The sequence below is a fragment of the Mycteria americana genome, chromosome 26, assembly GCF_035582795.1.
Source record: "Mycteria americana isolate JAX WOST 10 ecotype Jacksonville Zoo and Gardens chromosome 26, USCA_MyAme_1.0, whole genome shotgun sequence".
Taxonomy (NCBI): domain Eukaryota; kingdom Metazoa; phylum Chordata; class Aves; order Ciconiiformes; family Ciconiidae; genus Mycteria; species Mycteria americana.
This window is the reverse complement of record NC_134390.1, coordinates 30,567-52,168: the sequence shown is the minus strand read 5'-3', so window position 1 is coordinate 52,168 and position 21,602 is coordinate 30,567. Positions and strand designations below refer to the sequence as shown.

The 21,602-nt window shown below is 62.5% G+C and overlaps 2 protein-coding genes across 4 annotated transcripts; one reads left to right on the top strand and one right to left on the bottom strand.

The window, feature by feature from the left end:
- The first annotated feature begins 819 nt into the window (after nucleotides 1-819).
- Nucleotides 820-14,166, top strand: CSRNP2 (cysteine and serine rich nuclear protein 2). Of its 3 annotated transcripts, none has more exons than XM_075525680.1 (5): nucleotides 820-938; nucleotides 8,027-8,282; nucleotides 8,800-9,059; nucleotides 10,231-10,527; nucleotides 10,787-14,166. In XM_075525680.1, the coding sequence occupies exons 2-5, from the start codon at nucleotides 8,132-8,134 to the stop codon at nucleotides 11,666-11,668; spliced, it is 1,590 nt and encodes a 529-aa protein (XP_075381795.1). In that variant the 5' UTR covers nucleotides 820-938; nucleotides 8,027-8,131; the 3' UTR covers nucleotides 11,669-14,166. The 3 variants fall into 3 exon arrangements, with proteins under 3 accessions (XP_075381795.1, XP_075381796.1, XP_075381797.1); XM_075525681.1 differs by lacking the exon at nucleotides 820-938 and adding an exon at nucleotides 5,789-6,210; XM_075525682.1 differs by lacking the exon at nucleotides 820-938 and adding an exon at nucleotides 6,237-6,346.
- A 323-nt stretch (nucleotides 14,167-14,489) lies between these two features.
- On the bottom strand, nucleotides 14,490-21,499 carry LETMD1 (LETM1 domain containing 1). Its single transcript, XM_075525683.1, has 9 exons — nucleotides 21,341-21,499; nucleotides 20,563-20,714; nucleotides 20,315-20,430; nucleotides 19,959-20,041; nucleotides 17,909-18,095; nucleotides 17,685-17,786; nucleotides 16,413-16,565; nucleotides 15,980-16,076; nucleotides 14,490-15,489 (listed from the first exon to the last, which is right to left on the bottom strand). The coding sequence occupies exons 1-9, from the start codon at nucleotides 21,463-21,465 to the stop codon at nucleotides 15,419-15,421; spliced, it is 1,086 nt and encodes a 361-aa protein (XP_075381798.1). The 5' UTR covers nucleotides 21,466-21,499; the 3' UTR covers nucleotides 14,490-15,418.
- Nucleotides 21,500-21,602: the final 103 nt, after the last annotated feature.

Genomic DNA, 21,602 nt, shown 5'->3' with positions numbered 1-21,602 from the left:
GGTCTCACGGAGGGGGGAAAAGCCGAAGGGAGGAGACCCCCGTGGAGCTGGTCTGTCTCCTCGGGGCCACAGCCCTCTTCAGCCCCGTGCCAGCAGCCTGGGGAAGAGGAGGACGGAGCTGGGGGCTTGCACCAGCGGAGCTTGCTGCCTTCCAGGGGGGTCAGCCGGCCGCGGCCGTGCCCCCGAGCCGGGAGGGCTGAGGCCAGGCCGGGGCTGCCAGCCCCCCGTGCCCACAAGCCGGCCGAACCCCCCGGGGTGAGCTGCGCTGCGGCCTCCCCGCTGCCAGCGCTGCAGCTGGGCCGTTATCGCTAGAATAAGGCGCTTTTGGCCTCTTCCTGCTGTTTCCAGCCTCGCTAATCTCTTGTCTAGACTCCTCCGCCGGGCAGCTTTCGGCCACCCCCTCTCCTCCAGCGGGGTTTCCACAGAGCCCGGGGCTGTGGCCCGGAGCCCCCCCGCACCCCCCAGTAGCGGGTTTGGGGTGCTCCCCCTGTCCCCCCATCCCCTTCAGGCCCTTCCCCAGCCCTGGAGGGGGTGAAGCCCCCCCCAGGGCCCTGAGCTGGGTCCCGGCGGGGGCGGAGGGCACCGCTCCAGGCCGGGGCAGAGGGGAGCGGGCCCGGCCCGCTCTCTCCCCGCCCACACACACTTCCGCACTACACTTCCCGGCGTGCCCCGCGGCCGCGCCGCCCTCTCCCGCCGCCGGACTCGCTTTCCCAGCGTGCCCCGCGGCGCGGGCGGTGGCGGGCCGGGGGGCGTGTCCGTCACGTGACGCGGGGTATATAAGGGGCGGCGCAGCGCCGGCGGCCCCATTGTTGTCGGCGAGCGGCGGCGGGGCGGGTCCGCGCGGCCGCAGCCCCAGCGCGCGCCCAGCCGCCCCCGGGAGCCGCCCCCGCCCGGCCCCGCCCCGCCCCGCCGACCCCCGCCCCGCCCGTGGGGAGCCGGTGAGTGGGGGGGGGGGGGTCCCGCCTCGCTGCCCCTCCCCCGCCCCGGCGGGCTGGGGGGGGGGTCCATGGGGGATGGGGGGGCGGCCTCTCCCTCCTCTTGCAGCGGGGGGCCTATAGGGGATGGGGGGCCTGTAGGGGATGGGGGCCTTTTCCAGCTGGGGGGAGCTACAGAGGATGTGGGGGGCCATTATAGCTGGGGAGCCTATGGGGGATGTGGGTCTTTTCTGGCTGGGGGGAGGGGGGACTGTAGAGGATGCAGGGGCCTATAGGGGATGTGGGCCCCCCTTCCAGCTGGAGGACCTATAGGGGATATGGGGGACCCTTACAGCTGAGGGCCTATAGGGGATGGGGGGGCCTTTTCCAGCTAGGGGCCTATAGAGGATGTGGGGGCCTATAGAGGATGTGGGGGACCCTTACAGCTGTGGGCCTATAGGGGACATAGGGGGCCCTTACTAGAGTCCTACAGAGGATGTAGGGGGGCCTTTGCAGCTGAGGCTCTGCCCTCTCCTGGGTTTTGGGGGCCTGTAAGGAATGTGGGGCACCCTTATGTTTGGGGGGGCCTATAGGGGACGTGGGGGGCCCTTGCAGCTGGGGCTCTCCCCTCTCCTGTACCTGGGGGGGGCTACGAGGGATCTGGGGGGGCTGAGGGTCCTACGGAGGATGCAGAGTGTCCCTATAGCCGCTTCGTCCTCTAGCTGGGGACCTGTAGGGGGTGTGGGGGGGCCTTGTGGGTGGGGGTCGCGTTGGGGTGGAGGCAGCGTTGGGTGGGGCCCCCACGGGGCGGTGGGAAGGAGCCGGTGATGCTGGTGGGACGCGTTGGTCTGGAGGAGGAGCCATCTTGGGGGTCCGGGTCTGGTGTCCCCGAAGGTCGTTGCAGGGGGCGGTTGCCCCCAGCGCAGGTGCTGGGAGGTGAGGAGGGGGCTGGGATGATCCCCCCTCTTGGCGGGCGCTGGTGGGACCTCCACCAGCCCGCGGCGGAGAAGGTTTCTCCTTGCCCGGCCCTCGCCGCGCCGTGGCCCCGGCCCTCCTCTCCTCAGGGGCGTTGCGGTGGGAGCCGAGGTCTGCGTGGGAGCGGAGCTGACCCCGATGGTCTGGAGTCCCACCAGCTCAGGTGCCCCGTGGCCTCCTCGTGGCGTGGTGGCCAGGGCCAGCTGCCTCCAGCTGTCCTTGGCCACTGTCCGGAGGGAGCCCAGGAGCACGTGTCAGGCAGCGCGTGAGGTCTTGCCCCTCTCACCCGGGTGAGAAGAGCATCCAGGAGCGAGGGTTCGGCCCAGCAACTCCACGCTCACCCTCGGGAGGAGCTGGAGCAGTGGGACAACCACGGCGATGTCCTCCTCCTGCTCTACCCTTGCCCTCTCCTTCTAGGTCTCCCTTGCCCTCGCCTTCAGGGTCTCCCTTGGCCTTGCCTTCAAGGTCTCCCGTGCCTTCAGGGTCTCCCTTGGCCTCGCCTTCATGGCCTCCCTCCCCTTCAAGGTCTCCCGCACCTTCAGGGTCTCCCTTGCCCTCACCTTCAGGGTCTCTGTCACCTTCAAGGTCTTTGGGTCAAGGTGTTCTGTGGAGCCACCACATGTGATGTGGGGTGGACCCCCCTTTATGACTTGCTTCTGGTGACGGGCAAAGGGACCGAGTGGGGTTTTTTGGGACCAGCCTTTTCCATAGCACCCGCCTGAACCGACCCCAGGAGGTCGGGCGGCAGCGTGGGAAGATCTGCCCACCTTCAGCAGGCACACAGAGGTGATTCGGGGCTCTAGGACAACCCGGACCCATCGCTACCGATTGCGACGCTGGTTGCATAAGCGCAGGCTCCAGCGCCGGCGGTGCTTGAGCCGTGGGAGCTGTAGCCTAGATTTATTCGTTAGCTGCGTTCGTTAGCGGCAGCGTAGGAACCGAATCTTCTCCTGTTTGTCGTAAAAACCTGAAGCCGGTCGCTCGCTGAAGTGCTGGCGCTGTAAGGACCGACTCAGGCTGAACTCGGATCTCCGGCGTGCCGACCGGCCGCGGCATCCCTGAAACGCAGCCCAGCAAATCCATCAGCCTTCTGGCTGCGGAGGCCAACGGCCGAATCCTTTGGGAAAGCCTCCGACGACTAATTTGTAAACGAGCCGAACTGCTGAACTCTTCACGGTGGCCAAGCAGCCGTCCCGACCGTCCCGGCGGGGCGGAAATGATTTAATCTCATTTCTGGGTTCGTTGATACGAGCTTCTCCCCTAATTCCTGCCCCGGGATAACGCCTGGATTTGACGGACCACGGGCAGGGAGCGGCGTGCTCCGCGCCGGGTGCTGAGCAGGGGCAGGTGCCCCCGGATCCGACCATTTTTGCCGGCTCCTTGTTTAATTCTGCATTGATTATCGAGCGTGAGCTTAATTTTTTTCCCCCCTCGGAGGGGAGTTTATGTGCTCCGCTGGGTCCGGCCACGTGCTCGAGTGTGCCAGACCCTTCCCAAGCGGTGCCGAACCTAAGCCCAAGCCCTTCTGCCGCCCCGGCGGGTGCCGCAGGGGCTCCCCGTCCCGCCGGCTGTCCTTGAGGAGGTGAGCTGCTTTATTTGCTCTTTGGAGGAAGTGCGGAGCGAGGGTTCGGGTTCCCCGTGGCTTTCTGTTCGCTTTCCCTCGGCGACAAACACCCGTTTCCCCGTCCTCGGTGGGGTCGGGGTTTGCCGTACCACCCGGGGGGGTTTCGGGGCCATGGTGGGAGCTGCTTTTCCGCTTACCGGGGAGCGCTGAAGGGTGTTTTATTCCGTGCGACCACAAAGCTACGGCCTTGTGGTTGCTTTCGGGGCCGGCGGCGAGCGGGGGGTGCTCGGCACCTCGGCGCGCTCCCCCCCCGACGTCACGGCGTGATGCTCTGCAGTGATGCTGCCGTGTCATCCCCGGCAATGCTAATCCTGCTGCATAATCGGTAACGAGGGAGAGAGCCGAGCTGGGGGGCGACTGCCGGAGGGGAAGCCCCTTTTTGGGTGGGTTTCACCCCGGGGGTGAGACATTTTCCAGTTGAAATCGCTGCCGAGAGCCGTCCTTCTCTCGGGGTGGGGGGAATACGAAATTGCAGCCTGGCTCCTTCCAGCCGCCGGCGCTGCCTCTGCGCTCCAGCGTCGCCTTCCCGGGAGACGCCGAGCGCTGCAACGGAATAAAATGGGCTCCTTCGGTTATTCCTCGATTACATTTTTCTGGCTTTATCCTGCGTGCCGTGATCTGGTCTTAAATACACCCGTTATCAACCAGGGCGGGGTTGGGGTGCTTCCCCGATGCCCGGTGGGCTGCTGCTTAGCCCAGGGGTCTCTCCTTGTATATATATATATTTATTTTCTTCCTTCTTGCATATCATTCCCACCCTCTCCTCATCCGGCTGCTGAAATAATCCCGCATGGCTGTATTTGACACCTCTGATACCTCGAAACCCCGGGAAGCTTTGTCAGGATCTGCTTTTGGCTCTGCCTTTTTACGGGAAACTTATTTAAACCCGGCCTCCCCCCAAAAGTTGATGCTTGGGGGATGCGGTTAAAACAGTTTGTAGAGGGGAGTAAATACGAGGAGGAAACCTTGAGCATCCTCCGAGTTACTTGGCCCCGGAGCCCTTGATCCACGTGTGATTTGTGGGAGCCATCACAAAATCCATGGGATGCCCAGAGGATCACAAAATCTGCAGGGTGCTCCCAGGGTCCCCGCCTGGTAATAACTAATTACTAATTACTCTGAATATCTGGAAATAAAACCGCTCGTCACTCCAGAATTGCCATTTCGGTCTCTGCCTGGACAAGCTGCGATGGAGGAGCAGCCCGGCAGCGCATCCGACGTGGATCGAGGATCATCGGAGGCGATGCCGGAGTCACGGGCAGCGAAATGAAACTCGTTAGTGGGACCTGGACCGAGGGCGGCGGATCCGTTGGCGTCGGCAAACGAGCTTTGGGGACCACGGAGCATCCCTCACCCAGAGACGCTCCCGCCCTTCCTCCTCTTCCGGAAGCTGGGAACCAGCAAACCAGGAGCGTGGGGTTTTTTTGCAGCACGACAGCGTGAAATTACTCGTGATGATCGGGCTCGTTAATCAACTTCGGATGAGCTTCGAGCCGGCAGGTTTTCCCGATCGGATCTTGGAGTGTTGTGGCTGGACCGGCTCTGTCTCGGGAGGCTCTTTGCATCCATGGTCGCGCGAGTCCCGTCTCTCTCCTGAACCCCTCCCCGCTCCCGAAGGCAATTCCAGCAACGGCTGACACGGAAAAAAATAATATTTTTCGTTGAGCTCCTTTCGGTGTGAGACTTGAGTCAAGTTTTCTCTTCCCCCGTCCCAAATCCCCTCCTTGGGGCTTTATCTCCATTTAAAAATGGAACAAAACCTGCAAACGGTTTATTTTAATTCCCCCCGCCCCGCTCTGACTCTTACCGCCGTCGTTAATAGATTTATTATATTATTTTTTTTTCCCCGCCTGTGTCTTTGGTTCGGGAGGCGAGGAGGGAGGAGGAGAGGCTTTCCCTGCAGGGTGAGGCTCCCTGCCGTAGGGAGGATGCCGGCTCTTTGTCCCCTCCCTCCTTAAGCCTTCGCTTAAGCCAGATCCTGACCTCGGGGCCAAAAATCCTCGCCCTGCTGCAGAGCACGGTCCCACCCGGGGCGAGGGGCTCCCGTCCTCCCTCGGAGAGGCTGCGGGGACTTCTCCGGGCTCGCAGCCCCCGGCTCCGTGCTGGGTCTTCAGGGGCTTCTGAGCTGCCGAGCTCGCCTCTGCGCCCTGGCTATTTTCAAAAGTCGGGGGTTTATTTCAAAAAAAGGGTAGTTTGAGCTAATAAATGAATTAAACTGGCCTTCGCGTCGCACGGGGGCAGCTGCCGCCACACCGATGGAGGAGACGGAGGCGGAGGAAGAGGATGCCCGCACGGGCAGGAGAGCTTCTGCCGTGGAGAAATGAGGTGGAAACTTCCTTTTCCGGCTGCCTCACCCCCCGCAGCGTCTCCCCGAGCTCCTCGCCGCTCCCGGCTCCCCGTCCTCGGCCCCAGCCGTCCCTCGAGGCAGCACCCCCGGCTGGGTGCCCACCTTGCCGGCCTTGGCTTCTTTTTCCCCAGCTCTGGGGCGGTTTCGACCCCCCCGGCGCAGCGAGTTGGTCCTTGGTAAGAAACACAATTAATACGCACCATTTAGGTTGAAAAAGACCTTTAAGATCACCGAGCCCGACATCTCCCAATGGATCCATCCAGGGAAGGATCCGGTCTCCATCCCCGGCCGGAGTTCGATGCCGCGGGTGGGGGGTGCCCACCCGGACGCCGTCGCTGATTTTCCTCGCCGTAAGCACCCGAGGGAGAGGGGTTTGGATGATATTTCGAAGATTTGCTTTGGAGGGAATGGGAGAAACCGCAGAGACTCTCCTCCTTAATTATCTTCTTCCTAAAACGAGGCCGACGAAGGTGGCAGCGCAGCCAGGTCTGATCATGGGAGACCCCTGGAGCTGGGGGGGGCTTGGCTGAGCCCCCGGGACGAGCGTCACCGTGCCGGCAGCACCCGCAGGAGCCCGACCGGGGACCTCCTGGACACGGGGCCGGGGCCGTTTTGGGGCGACGGAGGTGATAAGATAAAGGGGGGGGATTGGGGACGCGGTGCCGGGCTCAGCAGGGCAGCAATGCTCGAGCGGATGTTTTCTGCCTCCTTTTCCCCTTGGATCACGTGCGGGATCGGTGTCGTTAAATCAGCTCCTTAATTGGGCTGACGCTTACGCTGGTTCTACAGCTGCTTTTTTCCCCCCCTTTAGCAACAGGATTAAGCAATTTGCCTACCAAAAAACCACCCCAAAAAGCTGTGTTTAAACCCAAGCTGCGGCATCCACGGGCCGGGAAATCGCACCCTGCTCGGGGGCTTCACCGCGGCCCCGGTGCTGCTGCGGCTTTGGCACCGGCACGTCCTTTTTGGGGGGGAAGCAGCGCACCGGCGTTTCCTTTTCGGCTTTAAAGATGCTGGAGGTGATGCGGAGCCCGTCCCCGGGCTTTACCGGGGTGCGGGCAGTGCCTCCCGCTGCCCATTTGCCCCCGAACCGCATCCACGGACCCTCTGACCCCCCCGAGGCCGCCAGGTCCCGGGGTTCCGCAGGGTGCCGTTGGCTGACATGCTTTTTTTCGAAGCCGGTTGTTCCGTTGCCATGAGAACGGCGAGCGGAGGGAACACAAAGCGGAGAGGAGATGAGAGGAGAGGGCACAACCGGGTGGGTGCTGGGCTCCCCGGGGGGGACCGGCCATGCCGGGAGGCTTCCCGCTCCAGCCCAGCCCTGGGGACGGGGACGAGGGATATGCCCTGGGCTCGGTTCAAAAGCAGAAGCCGCCGGTGTTGGGGTGACCCGAAAGCATCGGGCGGACGAGGAGCGACGCTCGCTGCTCTTCCCACCCGAGGATCAGCTCCCAAAAATTCCTCACCCAAGCTGGAGCCAAGCATTTCCCGGCTTCCCGTGGGCAAGCCGCCTGTTTTGGAGCACGTAGGCATTAACGAGGGGGCAGGAAAATGCCGGAGACTCTCCCAGCAAAATCCTACGAGGGCTTTTTCCCGCCCTATGGCTTGGCTGGAGCCGCCGATCCGGCATCGGTGTTGGGTGGATAACCCCTGGCGCGTCCCGAGATCGCTTTAAGCTTTATGTTTTTTTAGCGAGGGAGTTAGTGGGAGTACCGAGCCGCCGGCAAAGGTTATTTCACGGGTGAAGCACGCGGTGGTCGGCCGTGCCGTGGCGGCACGAGCTCCTTTCATTATAAAACCGGCGTCTCCTTTTGCTTGGGGTTAATTCGGTTACGAATCAGTTTAGAACAGAAGAGTTTGGTTGGAAGGGAGCTGCAGCCATCGCCCTGCCCAACCGCCTGACCCCTCCAGGGCTGCCCCAAAATTAAAGGATATCATTAAATAATATTAAATAACCGCACGCAGCTCCCTCCTGCAGACCAGACGCAGGGAGGACGGGCTCGCCTCGGAGAACTGCGGTAACGCGTTGGGGATCGGAGGCTTTAGCCGGGGTGGGGAGGGCAGGGATGGGGAGAAGCTGCTCTTAAGAGCCAGGGAAACCTTTCCTGGTTATCCCGAGTGATGCTGGCTTATCCGAAATGCCGTTACTTCTTGCCTTCTCCGCAGCGACGCGCTGAGCCCGCCGGCAGCTCCAGGGGCCGGCGCCGGAAAGCTGGTGGCAAAGCGACCCCCCCTTGCCACCCGCCGGCTCTCCATGCAAACCGCGGCCAAATGGATGCGATCGCGAGCGCCGGCCTCAAGAGGAAGTTTGAGGATGCGGACGTGGGCTCGCCAGGCTCCAACTCGGACGACGAGATCTCCAACAGCGACAGCGCCGATAGCTGCGACAGCGTCAACCCCTCCAGCTCCACCGGCTTCATACGTGAGTGCTCGGGGACGGTCGCCGTCCGTGTTCCCAGACTCCGAGCGTCTCTGCCGTCGAGCACGAGGCTCCTGGATGCGGGGCTGGCTCCGCTCTTCCCCTCTTCGTCCCTTATAACCCGTTTGGGGTGATGAGCAGAGTCCCATGAGTACGGGTCGTGCCAGACCCCGGGGAATTTCAAATATTAGACCCCAATTTGGTTGTCCAAGGTCCATCCCGGACCCTTTCTCACCCCTTCCCGGCGTTCGCCCCTACTGAGAGATTTTGGTGGCGGAACGGGGTGCTGCTGGTGTAGGGGCATGGGGATTGATGGGGTTGGTCTAGGTGGCATCGGAGGTAAGAGCGCAGCCCGTGCGGACGCAGCCCTCGCCCAAAGCCAGCTCAGGGCCACCAGCACGAGCTCGACCTGCTCCTGGGAGCAGAAGAGCCACTTTCCAGTGGGGTGGGAGGTCTTTGTGGGACCCCCCGAGGGGTTTTTTGCTCCTAACAGCCCCTCTCTGGCTTCCCCCCGCAACAGCCACCTCCATCCTGAAGCGGCAGAAGCAGCTTCGCAGGAAGAATGTCCGCTTCGACCAAGTGACCGTCTACTACTTCGCCCGACGCCAGGGCTTCACCAGCGTCCCCAGCCAGGGCGGCAGCTCCCTGGGCATGGCCCAACGCCACAACTCCGTCCGCCGCTACACGCTCTGCGAGTTCGCCCAGGAGCAGGAGGTGAATCACCGGGAGATCCTACGGGAGCACCTCAAGGAAGAGAAACTCCACGCCAAGAAAATGAAGGTATTGCCGGGGAAGCGGGGTGTCACTGGAGAAATCCGGGCGATGCTGCAGCCGGGAAACACCTCCCTGAGCTTTGGGAGAGCTTGAGCGTAAGCCAGGTCGGAGGAGAGATCCAGGCTGCCATTTCCCATCGGCTGGGGATGGATTTATCGCCGCTGAACTCTTCCTTTTTATTTCTTTTACCTCTTTTTTGTGTCGATGCTGCGCCCTCACACGGGGCCAGCCGGGCAGCATCGGCCTGTGCTGGATTCGGAGCTGTCGGCCAAACCTTGCCAGGTCCGTGCCGGTAGAAATTCCAGTCTGGGAGGCGGCAGCCGGGCTGCGTCAGGGGAAGATCGGGATCTCGGGTGGCTCTGCCTGTTTTCCAGCCTGTCCCGGGGTTGGGTCTGTGCCCTCGGGCGTTGCCCAGAGCCGGGCTCTGCTCAGCGGGATGCTCTGCAGAGCCTGTGATCCGAGCCTGCTTCAGGCAAAGGCATGCAAATCCAGCCTGCTGCCTCTTTATTTTCTTTATTTTTTTAATTTTTTTTTAAACGTAGGCTTTTCCACCAGCTCCTCAGGAGGCCGTGGACCTCTCCATCTGCTGCCTCCACGTGTGAGGGCTGGGGACCCCCAGTGCCAAGATTTGGGGTATTTGAGTGGGGGAGGAAGGGAGTTTGAAGGACCAGAGCAGGGCGGCGAAGGGGCGTTGCAGGATCCGGCTCCGGCCCCTCTGTTGCTTTCAAACCTCATTTTCCCTGGGGGGGGGGGGATGCTCTGCAGCTCCGCTGCTGCCGCCGCTCTCCTGGGACCCTGGTATTTTCAGCAGCAGCGACCTCCTTTTATCTCACTATTTGCAGGGTGCCGTAGCGGAGGGAAGATGGAAAAGGGATTCTCTGCTCTGAATTCTTTTATTATTTAATTTTTTTCCCCCTTTCTTCTCCTATAAACCGCCCTGAGCCCACCCGCCGTCTGGCTGGGGGGCAATCGCACGGGGACAGCTCTGTGGGGGGCTCAGCTCGCCGCGCCGGACCCTGCTCAGTGCTGGGGGGCAAGGGAAGGCTCTGAGCGGGGTGGTGGGTGGTCGACGGGGGACCAGGAGCGGGACGGAAGGACGTCCGTCCTCCATCCTGCCTCATCGCCGGGGTTCGGCGTCCCCCCGGCTGGGTGCTGACTCTGCCCCGCTGCCCCACAGCTCACCAAGAACGGCACGGTGGAGTCGGAGGAGGCGGACGGCCTGACGCTGGAGGACGTCTCGGATGATGACATCGATGTGGAGAACGTGGAGGTGGACGACTATTTCTTCCTGCAGCCGCTGCCCACCAAACGCCGCCGAGCTTTGCTGCGAGCCTCCGGCGTTCACCGCATCGACGCCGAGGAGAAGCAGGAGCTGCGGGCCATCCGCCTGTCCCGGGAGGAGTGCGGCTGCGACTGCCGCCTCTACTGCGACCCGGAGGCCTGCGCCTGCAGCCAGGCGGGGATTAAATGCCAGGTGAGTCGGGGAAGGAGATGCCGGTGGCAAAACCGGGTTGCCGGGGCTCGTCCTGGTGCGGGCACGCTCTCCTTGGGTGCCAGCTGCTCCTGGAGGGGCCGGGGTGCAGCTCCAGCTTGTTTTGGGGACAACTCACAGGGGGAAAAAAACTCCCCCAGCTCCACATTCCCAACGTCAGGCAGTGCCGGGATGGATTTTTAGGCTCTGGGGAGGGATCCTCTGGGATCCTGGAGCTGCCACGTCTCCATCTCCCTGCCAGGTGGATCGCATGTCCTTCCCCTGTGGCTGCTCCCGGGACGGTTGCGGTAACATGGCCGGTCGGATCGAATTCAATCCCATCCGGGTGCGGACTCACTACCTCCACACCATCATGAAGCTGGAGCTGGAGAACAAGCGCCAGGGCGGGCGGCCACAGGCGCCAGAGGAGGAGGCGGCCGCCGCTGCCGCTCACGGCTCTGCCAGCGACTGGCTGGGGCCGCAGCCAGCCGAAACGCAGGACTTCCAGGAGTTCATGGCGGAGAACGAGACGGCCGTCATGCACCTGCAAACGGCGGAGGAGTTGGAGAGGCTGAAGGCTGAGGAAGACTCCAGCAACGGCTCCGGCGTGGAGAGCTTGGGCGTTTGCATCCTGGAGGAGCCCCTGGCCGTGCCGGAGGGTTTGTGCCCGGGTCTCGCCGCCCCCATCCTCATCCAAGCCCAGTTACCTCCGGGCTCGTCCGTCCTCTGCTTCGCCGACGGCTCGGAGCAGGCGGCCTCGGCGGCGGGCGACCAGCCCTACTTGAACGATGGGCCTGTGGTCTACTACCAGGTGGAGCAGAGGCCGGTGCTGGGCGCCAAGGGCGAGAGCAGCCCGGCGGAGCCGCCGGCACCGTCCTCCTGCCCGGGCGAGAAGGACCTCGGCGTCCTCCCCGTCCCCGTGGTGACTTGCAGCCGAGCCGCCGCTGCTGTGACCAAGGGGGAAGCATCCAAAAATCCTCCCTCGTCCCCGGAGGCCGCGCCATCCTCCGAGGGCTGCCGAGCCACGGCTGCTCCCCGCTGCCCGTGCTCCCCGTCCCCCGTGCCACCGGAGCAAGCCCCGGAGCGGGCGCACGAGCCACCCTCCGCCGAGGAGCGCTCGCTGGGGCCCGTCCTGCCTGTGTGAGCGGCCCCGTCCCCCCCTCAGCACTCCTTTATTTATTGACAATAATATTTTATGGACCGGCAGCGGCCACTGGTGGTTATTTAATTGCGCGGGGGAGTGGGGGAGAGCGGGGGCTGCTTTGTACAGAGGATTTTAAACGGCGTCCCCTCGCCCGGTGCCAGGAGCCTTTCGTTTGCCCGGCAGAGACGGTTTTCGCGGCTTGGCCGATGCCAGCAGCCGCTTGGTTGCCGCCTGTGCGCCGGGACACGCCGGACCCGGAGCCTCCTGCTTCCCGTGGCAGCTCCTTCCTGTCCTCCTCCCCCTGAGCTGCTCCCACCACAGCCCCTGCCCTCCAGGCTGCCGGGAGACCTCTGCCCTCTTTGTTTTTTAATGAAAAAAGACCTTTTTTTCTTTTTTCTTTTTTTTTTTTTCCTTTAATGAATGTTTACCGGGCTGTGTCACAACCCAGCGCCTCCGAGCGCTGCTCCAGCCCCTTTCCCACGGCGCTGCCCTACCGGCCGCCGCAGCCGCCATGAGGGGCCAGGATGGATCGGGAAGGACCCGGAGCCGTCGGGGAGGCTCTCATTGCACAAGAGGGGGCGAGACCATGGCCCGCAAACCCTCCTACAAAATTTGGGGGGGTTTTAACCACCTGAATATGAAGAGTTTGAGCCCTTCGCGGCTGCGGCGCGGCCGTGACGGAGAACCGTGTCCATCCCCGTGCTCCACACCAGCTTCAAGGAACGGTCAAGGAGCTGCCACATCCCCCAGCCAGGCAGTAAAAGCACTTTCCACCTTCCCAGCCACCCTCCCGGCTCCCCCAGCGCTGGGACCAGGCCCCCCCTTTGCCTCCTGCCGAAACCTGCCCCGTTGAAGGTCTCTGCGCTGCGTCTCAAGGGGCAGGACCCGGGGGGGGGACACTTCTCCGAGCTCCCCTTCCCTCTCTCCAGCGGCTTTAACCTCCGCCCTCGCTCCAGCCTCGCCCCGGCCGAGGGGAAGCGTCTCCCCTCCGTCCCCCGCCGTTTATCGGACTCCGGATAAGCAAATCCAGTCTTTTTAAGGAGAGAATCGGGAGGAGAGGGGGGAGCGAAGAGCCCCCGATGCCCACGAGCTTCCTCTGCCGGAGGGTTCAATCCAAGACGGCCCCGCGGCTGCCGCCCTCCCTTCGCCTTGGAAAACAACCCCGGAGCTGCTCGCAGGGGACGCTGCTCCCAAGGGAAACGTCCCAGCTGGAGAGCAGGGAAACTGGGGGGGTAAAACTGGGGTCTGACGAAGTGCTTTAATTGTTTTGGCGGGGGTTGGTGCGGTTTAAGGCTCTTCTTGTGCTCCTGGCGGTCGCCTCCCTCTGCCGAAAGGCGTTTAAAGGGGTTTGAACCCCCTTTGCTGCTCTCGCCGCCTCGGCGAGCCGTTCCAACTGAGCCTTAAGCCTGGCAAAGCGGCTCTTCCCCGTCCCCTCCCGCCCTGCCGGGACCGAGCCCCCGGGGACGCCGTCCCCTTCTCCCGGGGCAGAGCAGAGGGGAAGGGGCTGGTTTCCAAACCGGGGGCTCGGGGCGCGTCACCCGGCCGGCGCCGATCCCAGCGGCAGCTCGCCCTGCCCTCAGCCGGCACACAAGGGCTAGATTCCCGCTCGCCGTTGGGGAGGAACAAAGCCTTATCCCTCGTTGGGCGCTTCGCCGGTGGCGTCCCCGCGTCCCTTCGCCAGCCACCGTGCCGGCGCCGCTTTGGCCATGGGGCTTTTTCAGCTCCCGCACGAAACGGAGCAACTCCGAGCTGCAAAAACGGAGCAAATGGTGACACTTGAATGGGTTAAAGTCTTTCTTTTCCCCCTTTTTTTGTTTTCAACGGACTCCGCGCTCCCTCCCCAGCTCTGTGTCCCGGCCCTCGGCCACCACAGCCAGGTCAGGACCGGCTCGAGCCAGGACGCGGCTCGTTAGGCGACTCGTTAGGCGAGCTCGGAGGCTCTGTCACCCAACAGAATGAATCCTAAGACGCTGGTTAGGATGGGTGCTTTCACAATAAGCAAAGAACTAATAGGATTTATTCTATTTTTACAAAGATAACTATGCTGTTAATAGTGCAATGAAAGTGCATTTCTGCCTTTTTTTTTTTAATTTTTTTTTTTGGTTTTTGGTTGGTTTAAACGTACTCACTGACACTAACGCTGGTTCCACGCTGGCTCCTGCTCGATTCGTCGCCGTGTAAGAAACCAAACACCCATCTCCTCTCTGGTGCTACCGAGCTGCTGCGGGAGCCGTGTTGCTATCGCACCGCCGAAATCCAGGCGTCCCCCGGCTCCCCGTCCTACTTAAACCGTGACTCTGCGACTCCTAAACCTCCCTGTCTCACACTGTCTACAGGTGGCTTTTTATTTTTAATTTTCCAGTGTGATTCCAAAGCTTGTCCTCCGCCTTTTTGTTTTGGTTTGGTTTTTTTCCAGCCTTTTCTGTTCTTTTCCTGGTGATAATGCTGTATTTAAAGAGAATATTTAAGTGTAAAAATAAAAGAAATGCTCAAACTTGCATGGCGAGTTGCATCTTAAAGGGGATTAAACCCACTCCGGTGAATTCCTCTTGGTGGGGGTCTTGAATTCCTGCAAAAATAGCGAGGGCAGGGGCTTAGGGGAAGGGTTTTCTTCTCCAAGAGGTGAGGGAGGAGCTCGGAGCTGGCCTGGAGCACAGCTGGGTGATTTCTACCCCTTTTAGACCCGAATAACGTTTAAAAAAGGAAATATTGCAGGTGTTAGCGTGCCCCGTCCGCGGGTGGAGGAGCTGGTGGTGGGACACGGAGTATTTCACGGCGCAGGAGGCAGGTGGGGGCCTCCAGAGAGACGCTCGAGCCGCTCGCTTGCTTTTGTCTTTAATAAAACACTTAAAGTTGGTTTGAACTCACTCAACAGCTGGACGTTTCTCATGCAGTGACAGGGCGAGGTGAGACACGGAGGCTTTTAACCCCTTAACGCAGCCCGCAGCGGGGAGCTGCCGCTAAAGCCCCTGAAGCCGCCTCCGCCGAGCCGAAAGCGCAGGGCTAAGATCTAATTAGGCAGAACTTGACGAACGCAGCTGAAGGCATCGGTGCGGTTCAGCGCTGCCTTTTAGCCCCGTTTGTGTCAGCAGCGGCGTTTCCAGCCCCGGCATCCTCTCTCCATCGGCCAGCGCCGGCGGCGAGGGCTCCCCGGGCGAGGGGCTGTGACGGGGATGCTCCGGGAGGCAGCCGCAGCCCAACAAAAGCATGGGAACCCGCCCTGAGGCTCCCAGTAAGGTTGCATGGGGATTTGGGGTCTTTTCTTAACCCCTCAGGGAGATTTTTATATTTAAGACTGCTCAGTGGAGTACAGAAACTAAGTAAAACCTTCTGTGCGAGGCAAAACCCAAGCTGAACGGAGCCCACTACTACGAGATACTAAGGGAAGCGTCCACAGGCAGCGGAGACGCTCGTTCTCCCCTCCCGTAATTAAAGTGACGCAGTTTAAGAGCCATAACGGTGAAGCCGCCTCCTCCGACGGAGCGACGGCAGGGACAGGGCTCAGCCCCGCGGCATCGCCAGCCCGCTCCGACAGCACGAAGGGAAAGAGAAGAGCCGGCGCCGGCACAAACCTCCGGCGCAGGAGGGAGGGAATCGCGTCTTCGTCCCCGCGGCCGCATCGGGGCCCCTCTCGCCGACTCCGGGCTGTGGTTTCACATCACCGAAAGGCGGTTTTGCGGCGCCAGGCTGGGAATCACCAAATCGGCGCGCGATGCCAGGGGTGAGGGCACGCAGCCGGCGGCTCGGCCGTCACTCCTTGGCCCTGACGTAGTTGAGGGACAGCAGGACCATGCTGTTCGCCAGAAGCGAAGCTTCAGAAGCTGAAAAAACACGAGAGCGGGGTCAGAGCAGCGCTGCTGCGGAACAACCACTCCAAACGGGCTCGCCCCAAGCTGCCGGTGGGCACCAGAGGCTGCGGGGCTCCCCCTCGCCCCCGGCCCCTCTCTCCAGGGGCTTTTTCATCTGCTCTGGGTTCCCCATTTCCCTCCCGCTCCCATTTTGCTTCCCCCGGTGCTGCTGCGGGGCTCGAATCTGCCACCACGAGGTCTGTGGGACAGGGACACCCGGGCACGGGCTGTCCCTTGCGGGTATTTCACACAGACACATCCCTGAGGAGAGCCAGCACACTCCGCCGCGTCCTCCTCTGAGGGACGAGGCCCCGGGGGATCGACGGGGCAGCCCAGAGGGGAATAAAGCCACCGTTTACCCCAAATTTCCCCGGAGCCGACGCTCCCTGCGCCCAGAGAAACTCGAGAGGCTCCCAGGCCCCCCTGCCCCACCAGGCAGGAGCTGCCCCTCGGCCACCGTTACCTTGCAGCTTGCAGGAGAGCCCCAGCCACTGCTCCAGCCACGCTCTGCACTCGGACATGCCGAGATGAGTGGAGTTCAGGCCACGGAGGTAACAAGCCTGCGGAGCAGGGGAGAGGAAAAAAAAAATACGGACACGTTCAGGGTCGGGCACTCCAGGTCACACGAAACGCCGGGGATCGCGCCGTGACCCTTCCTCGGCGTGAAGTGGAGCTGAGCAATGGGGAACCGTGCCCCGTGGTGCCCCAGCGTGGTCCCAGCACGGAAAATGGGCTCAGAAAATGCCTTCCCGGAGGAGAGCGGCCACAATCCGCCTCGCGGTGGGTCTGGAGGAACGTGCTGTGCCCCGACGCAGCTCTGCTAACGATGGGAATGGCCGGGATGACGCAACCCCAGGGTAAAGCAGCCGGCGCGGGGCTGGAGGAAGCGTCCTCACCGCTTTCAGCTCCTCCTCGGATAGCTGGCCCAAGCCCAGGCGCAGCATGGCGCGGTCCAGGTGCCGGATCTCCAAGACGTGGCTCCGCAGGCGATGCCTCAGGAAAAAGGCCGGCAAGTGGGTGGTGAGAAACAGGACCTGGCTCAGGGCTTTCTGAGAGAGAAAACAAGGGCAGGGTCACCGGTGAGGGTGTCCGACCCCTACAAAAATGGGTCTCTGACCCATTCAGGCACAACTTAAATCAGACAAAGCCTCTCCCGTTCCAGACATGCCCCATATTTTGTTCCCTTTTAATTATCTGACTAATTGTCCTACCCATGCTGAAACCCTGAGCCGCCCCTAGCAGTTCTCGTTACGCCCAGCTCGGCTGCCTGGCCCAGCGAGCAGAGCAGGGAGCGGGTGTCCAGAGCCACGAGCTCTGCCCTGGGCTGGACACGGGTGTCCGGGGCGAGTTTGGGTGCGTGGGATGGCGCAGATGTGGCCCACGGTCCCACCGAGCCAGGGACCTACAGCAAGGACAGACAAACAGTCTCGTTCTTGGGGCTGTTTTCACAGAATCACAGAATGGTTTGGGCAGGAAGGGACCTTTAAAGCTCATCCAGTCCAACCCCCCTGCCATGAGCAGGGACAGCTTCAACCAGAGCAGGTTGCTCCAAGCCCCGTCCAGCCTGGCCTGGAATGTGTCCAGGGATGGGGCATCCACCTCCTCTCTGGGCAACCCGGGCCAGTGCCTCACCCCCCTCAGCGTAAAAATTTCTTCCTAATATCTAGTGTGAATCTACTTTCTTTTAGTTTAAAACCATTACCCCTCGTCCTGTCGCTGCAGGCCCTACTAAAAAGTCCCTCCCCATCTTTCCTGGAGCCCCCTTTATATACCGAAAGGCCGCGATAAGGTCTCCCTGCAGCCTTCTCTTCTCCAGGCTGAACAACCCCAGCTCTCAGCCTGTCCTTCTAGCAGAGGTGCTCCAGCCCTCGCATCATTTTCGTGGCCTCCTCTGGACCCGCTCCAACAGCTCCGTGTCCTCCTTACCTTGGGGGCCCGCGAGCTGGACGCAGTGCTCCGGGGGATGTCACCAGAGCGCGGCAGAGGGGCAGGATCCCTTCCCTCGACCTGCTGGCCACGCTGCCAGCTCACGTCCAGCTTTTCATTCACAACTGGACTGGTTTTAGGGCACAACACCCTGTTTGGGGCGCAGCTGAGTTGATTAGCACCTCGGCGCTCTTTGGCAAGAGCCAGCTCTGAGCTGCTGGCAGGAGAAAAGCCGCACTCACCACATGAGACACCTGGAGCTTGTTCAGACCCAGCGGAGATCCCGAAAACAAACTTCTCACAGCGTAGAGTTCGGCCACGCGCGGCTGGGAACCTCGCTGCACCTGAAAGGGCCACGGCGTGCGTTGCCGACACCTCCCACAGGCATTCATCACCACCAGGCAGGGCCGAGGCGGCAGCAGCGGCACAGGCGGGACGGGTGATACCGGCCGCGGCGTTGACGTACCTCGGCACAGAGCTCCTGCAGGCGTTTTTGGAGCTGCGGCTCCGGCAGGGAACGCGCTGCCAGGGCTAAACTCTCCACCACGTCCGGATACGAGTCTCTCCGGATGGCGTCGTAGGCGTCCAGGAACTCAACCTGCTGGTTGGGGGTCCAGAAGTAGCGGATCAGGAGCTGGCGTGGGAAGAAATACCTTGGAGAGAAGAGGAGACAGGGATTGAGGGAGGAAAACCTCACGCACGAGCTGGGGCAGTCGGATTTTGTGCCACTGGAAAGAGGCGCAAGCAACGTCCTGCGCCGGGGCAGCACGTCTCGCCCCTAGGAGCTGTGGATGTTCGCTCCTCCAAAGGGGTGAGCCTGGGAATCACAGAATCGTTTAGGTTGCAAAAAGATCTTTAAGATCATCAAGCCCAACCGTTAACCCAGCACTGCCAAGCCCACCACTACACCGTGTCCCTAAGCACCACATCCACACGGCTTTTAAATACCCCCGGGGACGGTGACTCCACCACTTCCCTGAGCAGCCCGTTCCAGTGCTTGACACGCTTTTCAGTGAAGAAATTTTTCCTTATATCCAGTCTAAACCTCCCCTGGCACAACGTGAGGCCGTTTCCTCTCATCCTACCCCAGTTCCCCCAGCCGCTCCCCATCAGCCTTGTGCTCCAGACCCTTCCCCAGCTCCGCTGCCCTTCTCTGGACACGCTCCAGCCCCTCAATGTCTCTCTTGGAGTGAGGGGCCCAACACTGCACACAGCGTTCGAGGTGCGGCCTCACCAGTGCCGAGCGCAGGGGATGATCACTGCCCTAGTCCTGCTGGCCACGCTATTTTTCATACAAGCCAGGATGCCGTTGGCCTTCCTGGCCGCCTGGGCACACTGCTGGCTCATATTCAGGCGGCTGTCGACCAACACCCCCAGGTCCTTTTCCCCCGGGCACTTTCCAGCCACTCTTCCCCACGCCTGCAGCGTTGCATGGGGTTGCTGTGACCCAAGTGCAGGACCCAGCACTTGGCCTTGTTGAACCCCACACAGTTGGCCCCAGCCCATGGATCCAGCCTGACCAGATCCCTCTGCAGAGCCTCCCTCCCCTCAAGAGATCGACATCCTGCACAACGTGGGGTCGTCTCCAAACTGACCGAGGGTCACTCGATCCCCTCGCCCAGACCGTTAAGATATTAAAGAGAACCGGCCCAGCACCGAGCCCTGGGGAACGCGGCTGGCGAGCGGCCACCGCTGCCTCCAGCTCCCTCCACCGCCGCGCTCCGGGCCGGCCATCCAGCCAGTTCTTCACCCAGAGAAGCGTACGCCCGTCTAAGCCATGAGCAGCCAGTTTCTCCAGGAGAACGCTGTGGGAAACCGTGTCATGAATGAATCAATCAGATCCGAGACGGTGAACAACATCCACTGCCTTCCCCTCCTCCGCTAAGCCGGTCACCTTATCAGAGAAGGAGATTTGCTCCTCCAAAGGCCGTGGAGAGCTCAGGAAGGAGCGCTCTGGGCAATCGGATCGTTGCCGGGCCCGGCTGGAGCTTCTCCGCTGCAGCCGACGCTCGACACAACGCAGAGATCGCCACCCTGCGCCATTTTACACAGCGGGGCTCTCGCCCACCTGCAGGACACGAAAACCAGGGAGCAGATTTGAAAAATCCAGGGGTTTAGCCCGGATTTAGCTCCAGCAGCAGGACAGCTGGCAGGGAGAGGGATGTTCGAAGCGCTACAGAGGCAGCTGGGAGGGAATTGTGCAAGGAGGTTTCTCCAGCCAAGCACGCACAGGGCTGTTCCCTGCGTGCCAGGGATTATTTCTCCATGTCAGAAACAGGGAGCCGGGCGGGTTGCTGGCACGCAGGAGCCGGTATTGCGAAACGATCGCTGGGCTCGTCAGCTACGGGTATTTTTTATTACAGCGAGAGGTGGAGAGAGGAAGGGAGACTGGCTGGCTGGATTTATAACTAAAAAAAAAAAACCCAGTTCCGCAGAATTTAAGATATTGGCATCAAGGAGCCCAAAGATCGGGGCCGCAGCCGAGCCCCGGCGATCACCACGACGCTGGTACTCACATCAGGACGATGACCAAGAAGTTGGCGAAGGGCGGGATGGCGATAACTCCGATGGGAATGGCCTTGATCACGTCCCTGCGAAACTGCCTCCGAAATTGGAGAGAGAATCAGGATCTGACACCAAACTCGCAAAATTCCCTCAAAATTAACAGCCCCGGCCCCGGCCGCAGCTTCCAAACCCTGTTTTTAGGCAGGGAACGTGCCTCACCCGGAGGAACCGGCCTCTCCAACCCCCTGCCGAAGCCCCGCACACAAACTCGAGCCCCTTTTCGTGGGGAGGAAACGTCCCCGGCGGCAGCGGGGAGGCAGAGCTGGGCATTGCGGCACCGAAACGCGTCCCGAGCGCCGCGCCGTACCTGCCGCAGCCGCTCCATCTCTCGGTAGGGAAGCTGCTGAACGCTCAGTCTCTGATGGGACATTTTAGATTTGATTTTTCTTATTTCTTTGACTTCCAGGAAGAGCGCTTGGATTCCTGCCGAAACAGAGAGCACCTTCAGGTCCCCGATTCCCGGGCAAACACCTCCAGCGACGCGGTTTTTAGCGTTTCCAGCTGCCTCCGTTCTCCCCAGAGAAGCAGAAACGTCCCCTCCTCCCTGGGACTCACCTTTCGTGAAAGTCGCGTACAGCACGTAGAAACGGGGGAAGGTCCTTTCCAAAAACCTCTCGTACCTCCCGTTGATGCGCTTCGCTTTCGACACCAGGGCGGCGAGGACGGACCTGGAGCCGGCTTTGGTGGAGAGGCAGCACACCGGGGACCTGCAGCGAAACCCCCCCCGCACCCCGCCCCGATTATTTCTGTCAGTGTTTCACGGAAAAGGCTCCGAGGAAAGCGGGGGTCGGCGCAGAGAGAGGCGGGATGCTGGGCTGCGGGAATCCCGAAGCCCCCCCAGCGGGGACAGGGTGCTGGGACCCCCCCCGCCCCGCACGGGCAGCCCTGGCCAGCCCAGGCGGCCGCTTGAGACAGGGCTCGGGGCCGCGGCCGGGGCTGGGGCGGGCAGCACGGGGGGTGGGGATCGGGACCAGGGCCCGGGGGGGTTGGGGGCTCCCCCAGTGCCTGGGGGGGCCGTGCTGGGCGCTGGGGGGGTCAAGGCGGCACAGGCAGGGCGGGGGGGGGGGCAGGGTCGGTAACGGGGGGGCCGCGCCTGGCGCTGGGGAGGTGGCGGGGAGCTCAGGGTGGCACCGGGGGGAGAACGACGGCACGGTAAGTAACGGGGCGGGGGGTCGCGGGGGAATGGGGGGACGAGGGGGGCCATGGCCAGTACCGGGGGGTGCACCGGGGGGAGGACAAGGCCCGTCACTGGGCCGGTAGCTGGGGGTGGGGGCTATGGCGGGGCTGGGGGGCGATGGCCGGCCGCGCGGGGGGGGGGCGGGTCCCCACTCACCTCAGCGCCGCCCGGCCGGGGCGCGGCTCCAGCGGCCCCCGGGAGCGGCTCAGGCCGGCGGCGGGGCCGGGCCCGGGGCCGAGGCGCCAGAGCGGCCCACGGCAGCCGGCCCTGGACAGCGCCATCTTGGCGGGTCACCGCGCGGGGCCAAAGGGCGAAGGTCACGGGGGGGGGGAGGCGGAGAGTGAGAGAGAGAGAGCGCGCGAGCGCGCGCGGGGGCTGAGCGCTGATTGGCTGGCGCGCCGGCACCTGCGTGACGGCG

Coding starts and splice junctions, on each gene's coding strand:
- CSRNP2 (XM_075525680.1), top strand. CDS start 8,132: ATGGATGCGATCGCGAGCGCCGGCCTCAAGAGGAAGTTTGAGGATGCG. Junction 8,283..8,799: donor CAGCTCCACCGGCTTCATAC/GTGAGTGCTCGG, acceptor CCCCCGCAACAG/CCACCTCCATCCTGAAGCGG. Junction 10,528..10,786: donor AGGCGGGGATTAAATGCCAG/GTGAGTCGGGGA, acceptor TCTCCCTGCCAG/GTGGATCGCATGTCCTTCCC.
- LETMD1 (XM_075525683.1), bottom strand. CDS start 21,465: ATGGCGCTGTCCAGGGCCGGCTGCCGTGGGCCGCTCTGGCGCCTCGGC. Junction 20,042..20,314: donor AGATGGAGCGGCTGCGGCAG/GTACGGCGCGGC, acceptor TTTCGGAGGCAG/TTTCGCAGGGACGTGATCAA. Junction 15,490..15,979: donor GCTCTCCTGCAAGCTGCAAG/GTAACGGTGGCC, acceptor GTGTTTTTTCAG/CTTCTGAAGCTTCGCTTCTG.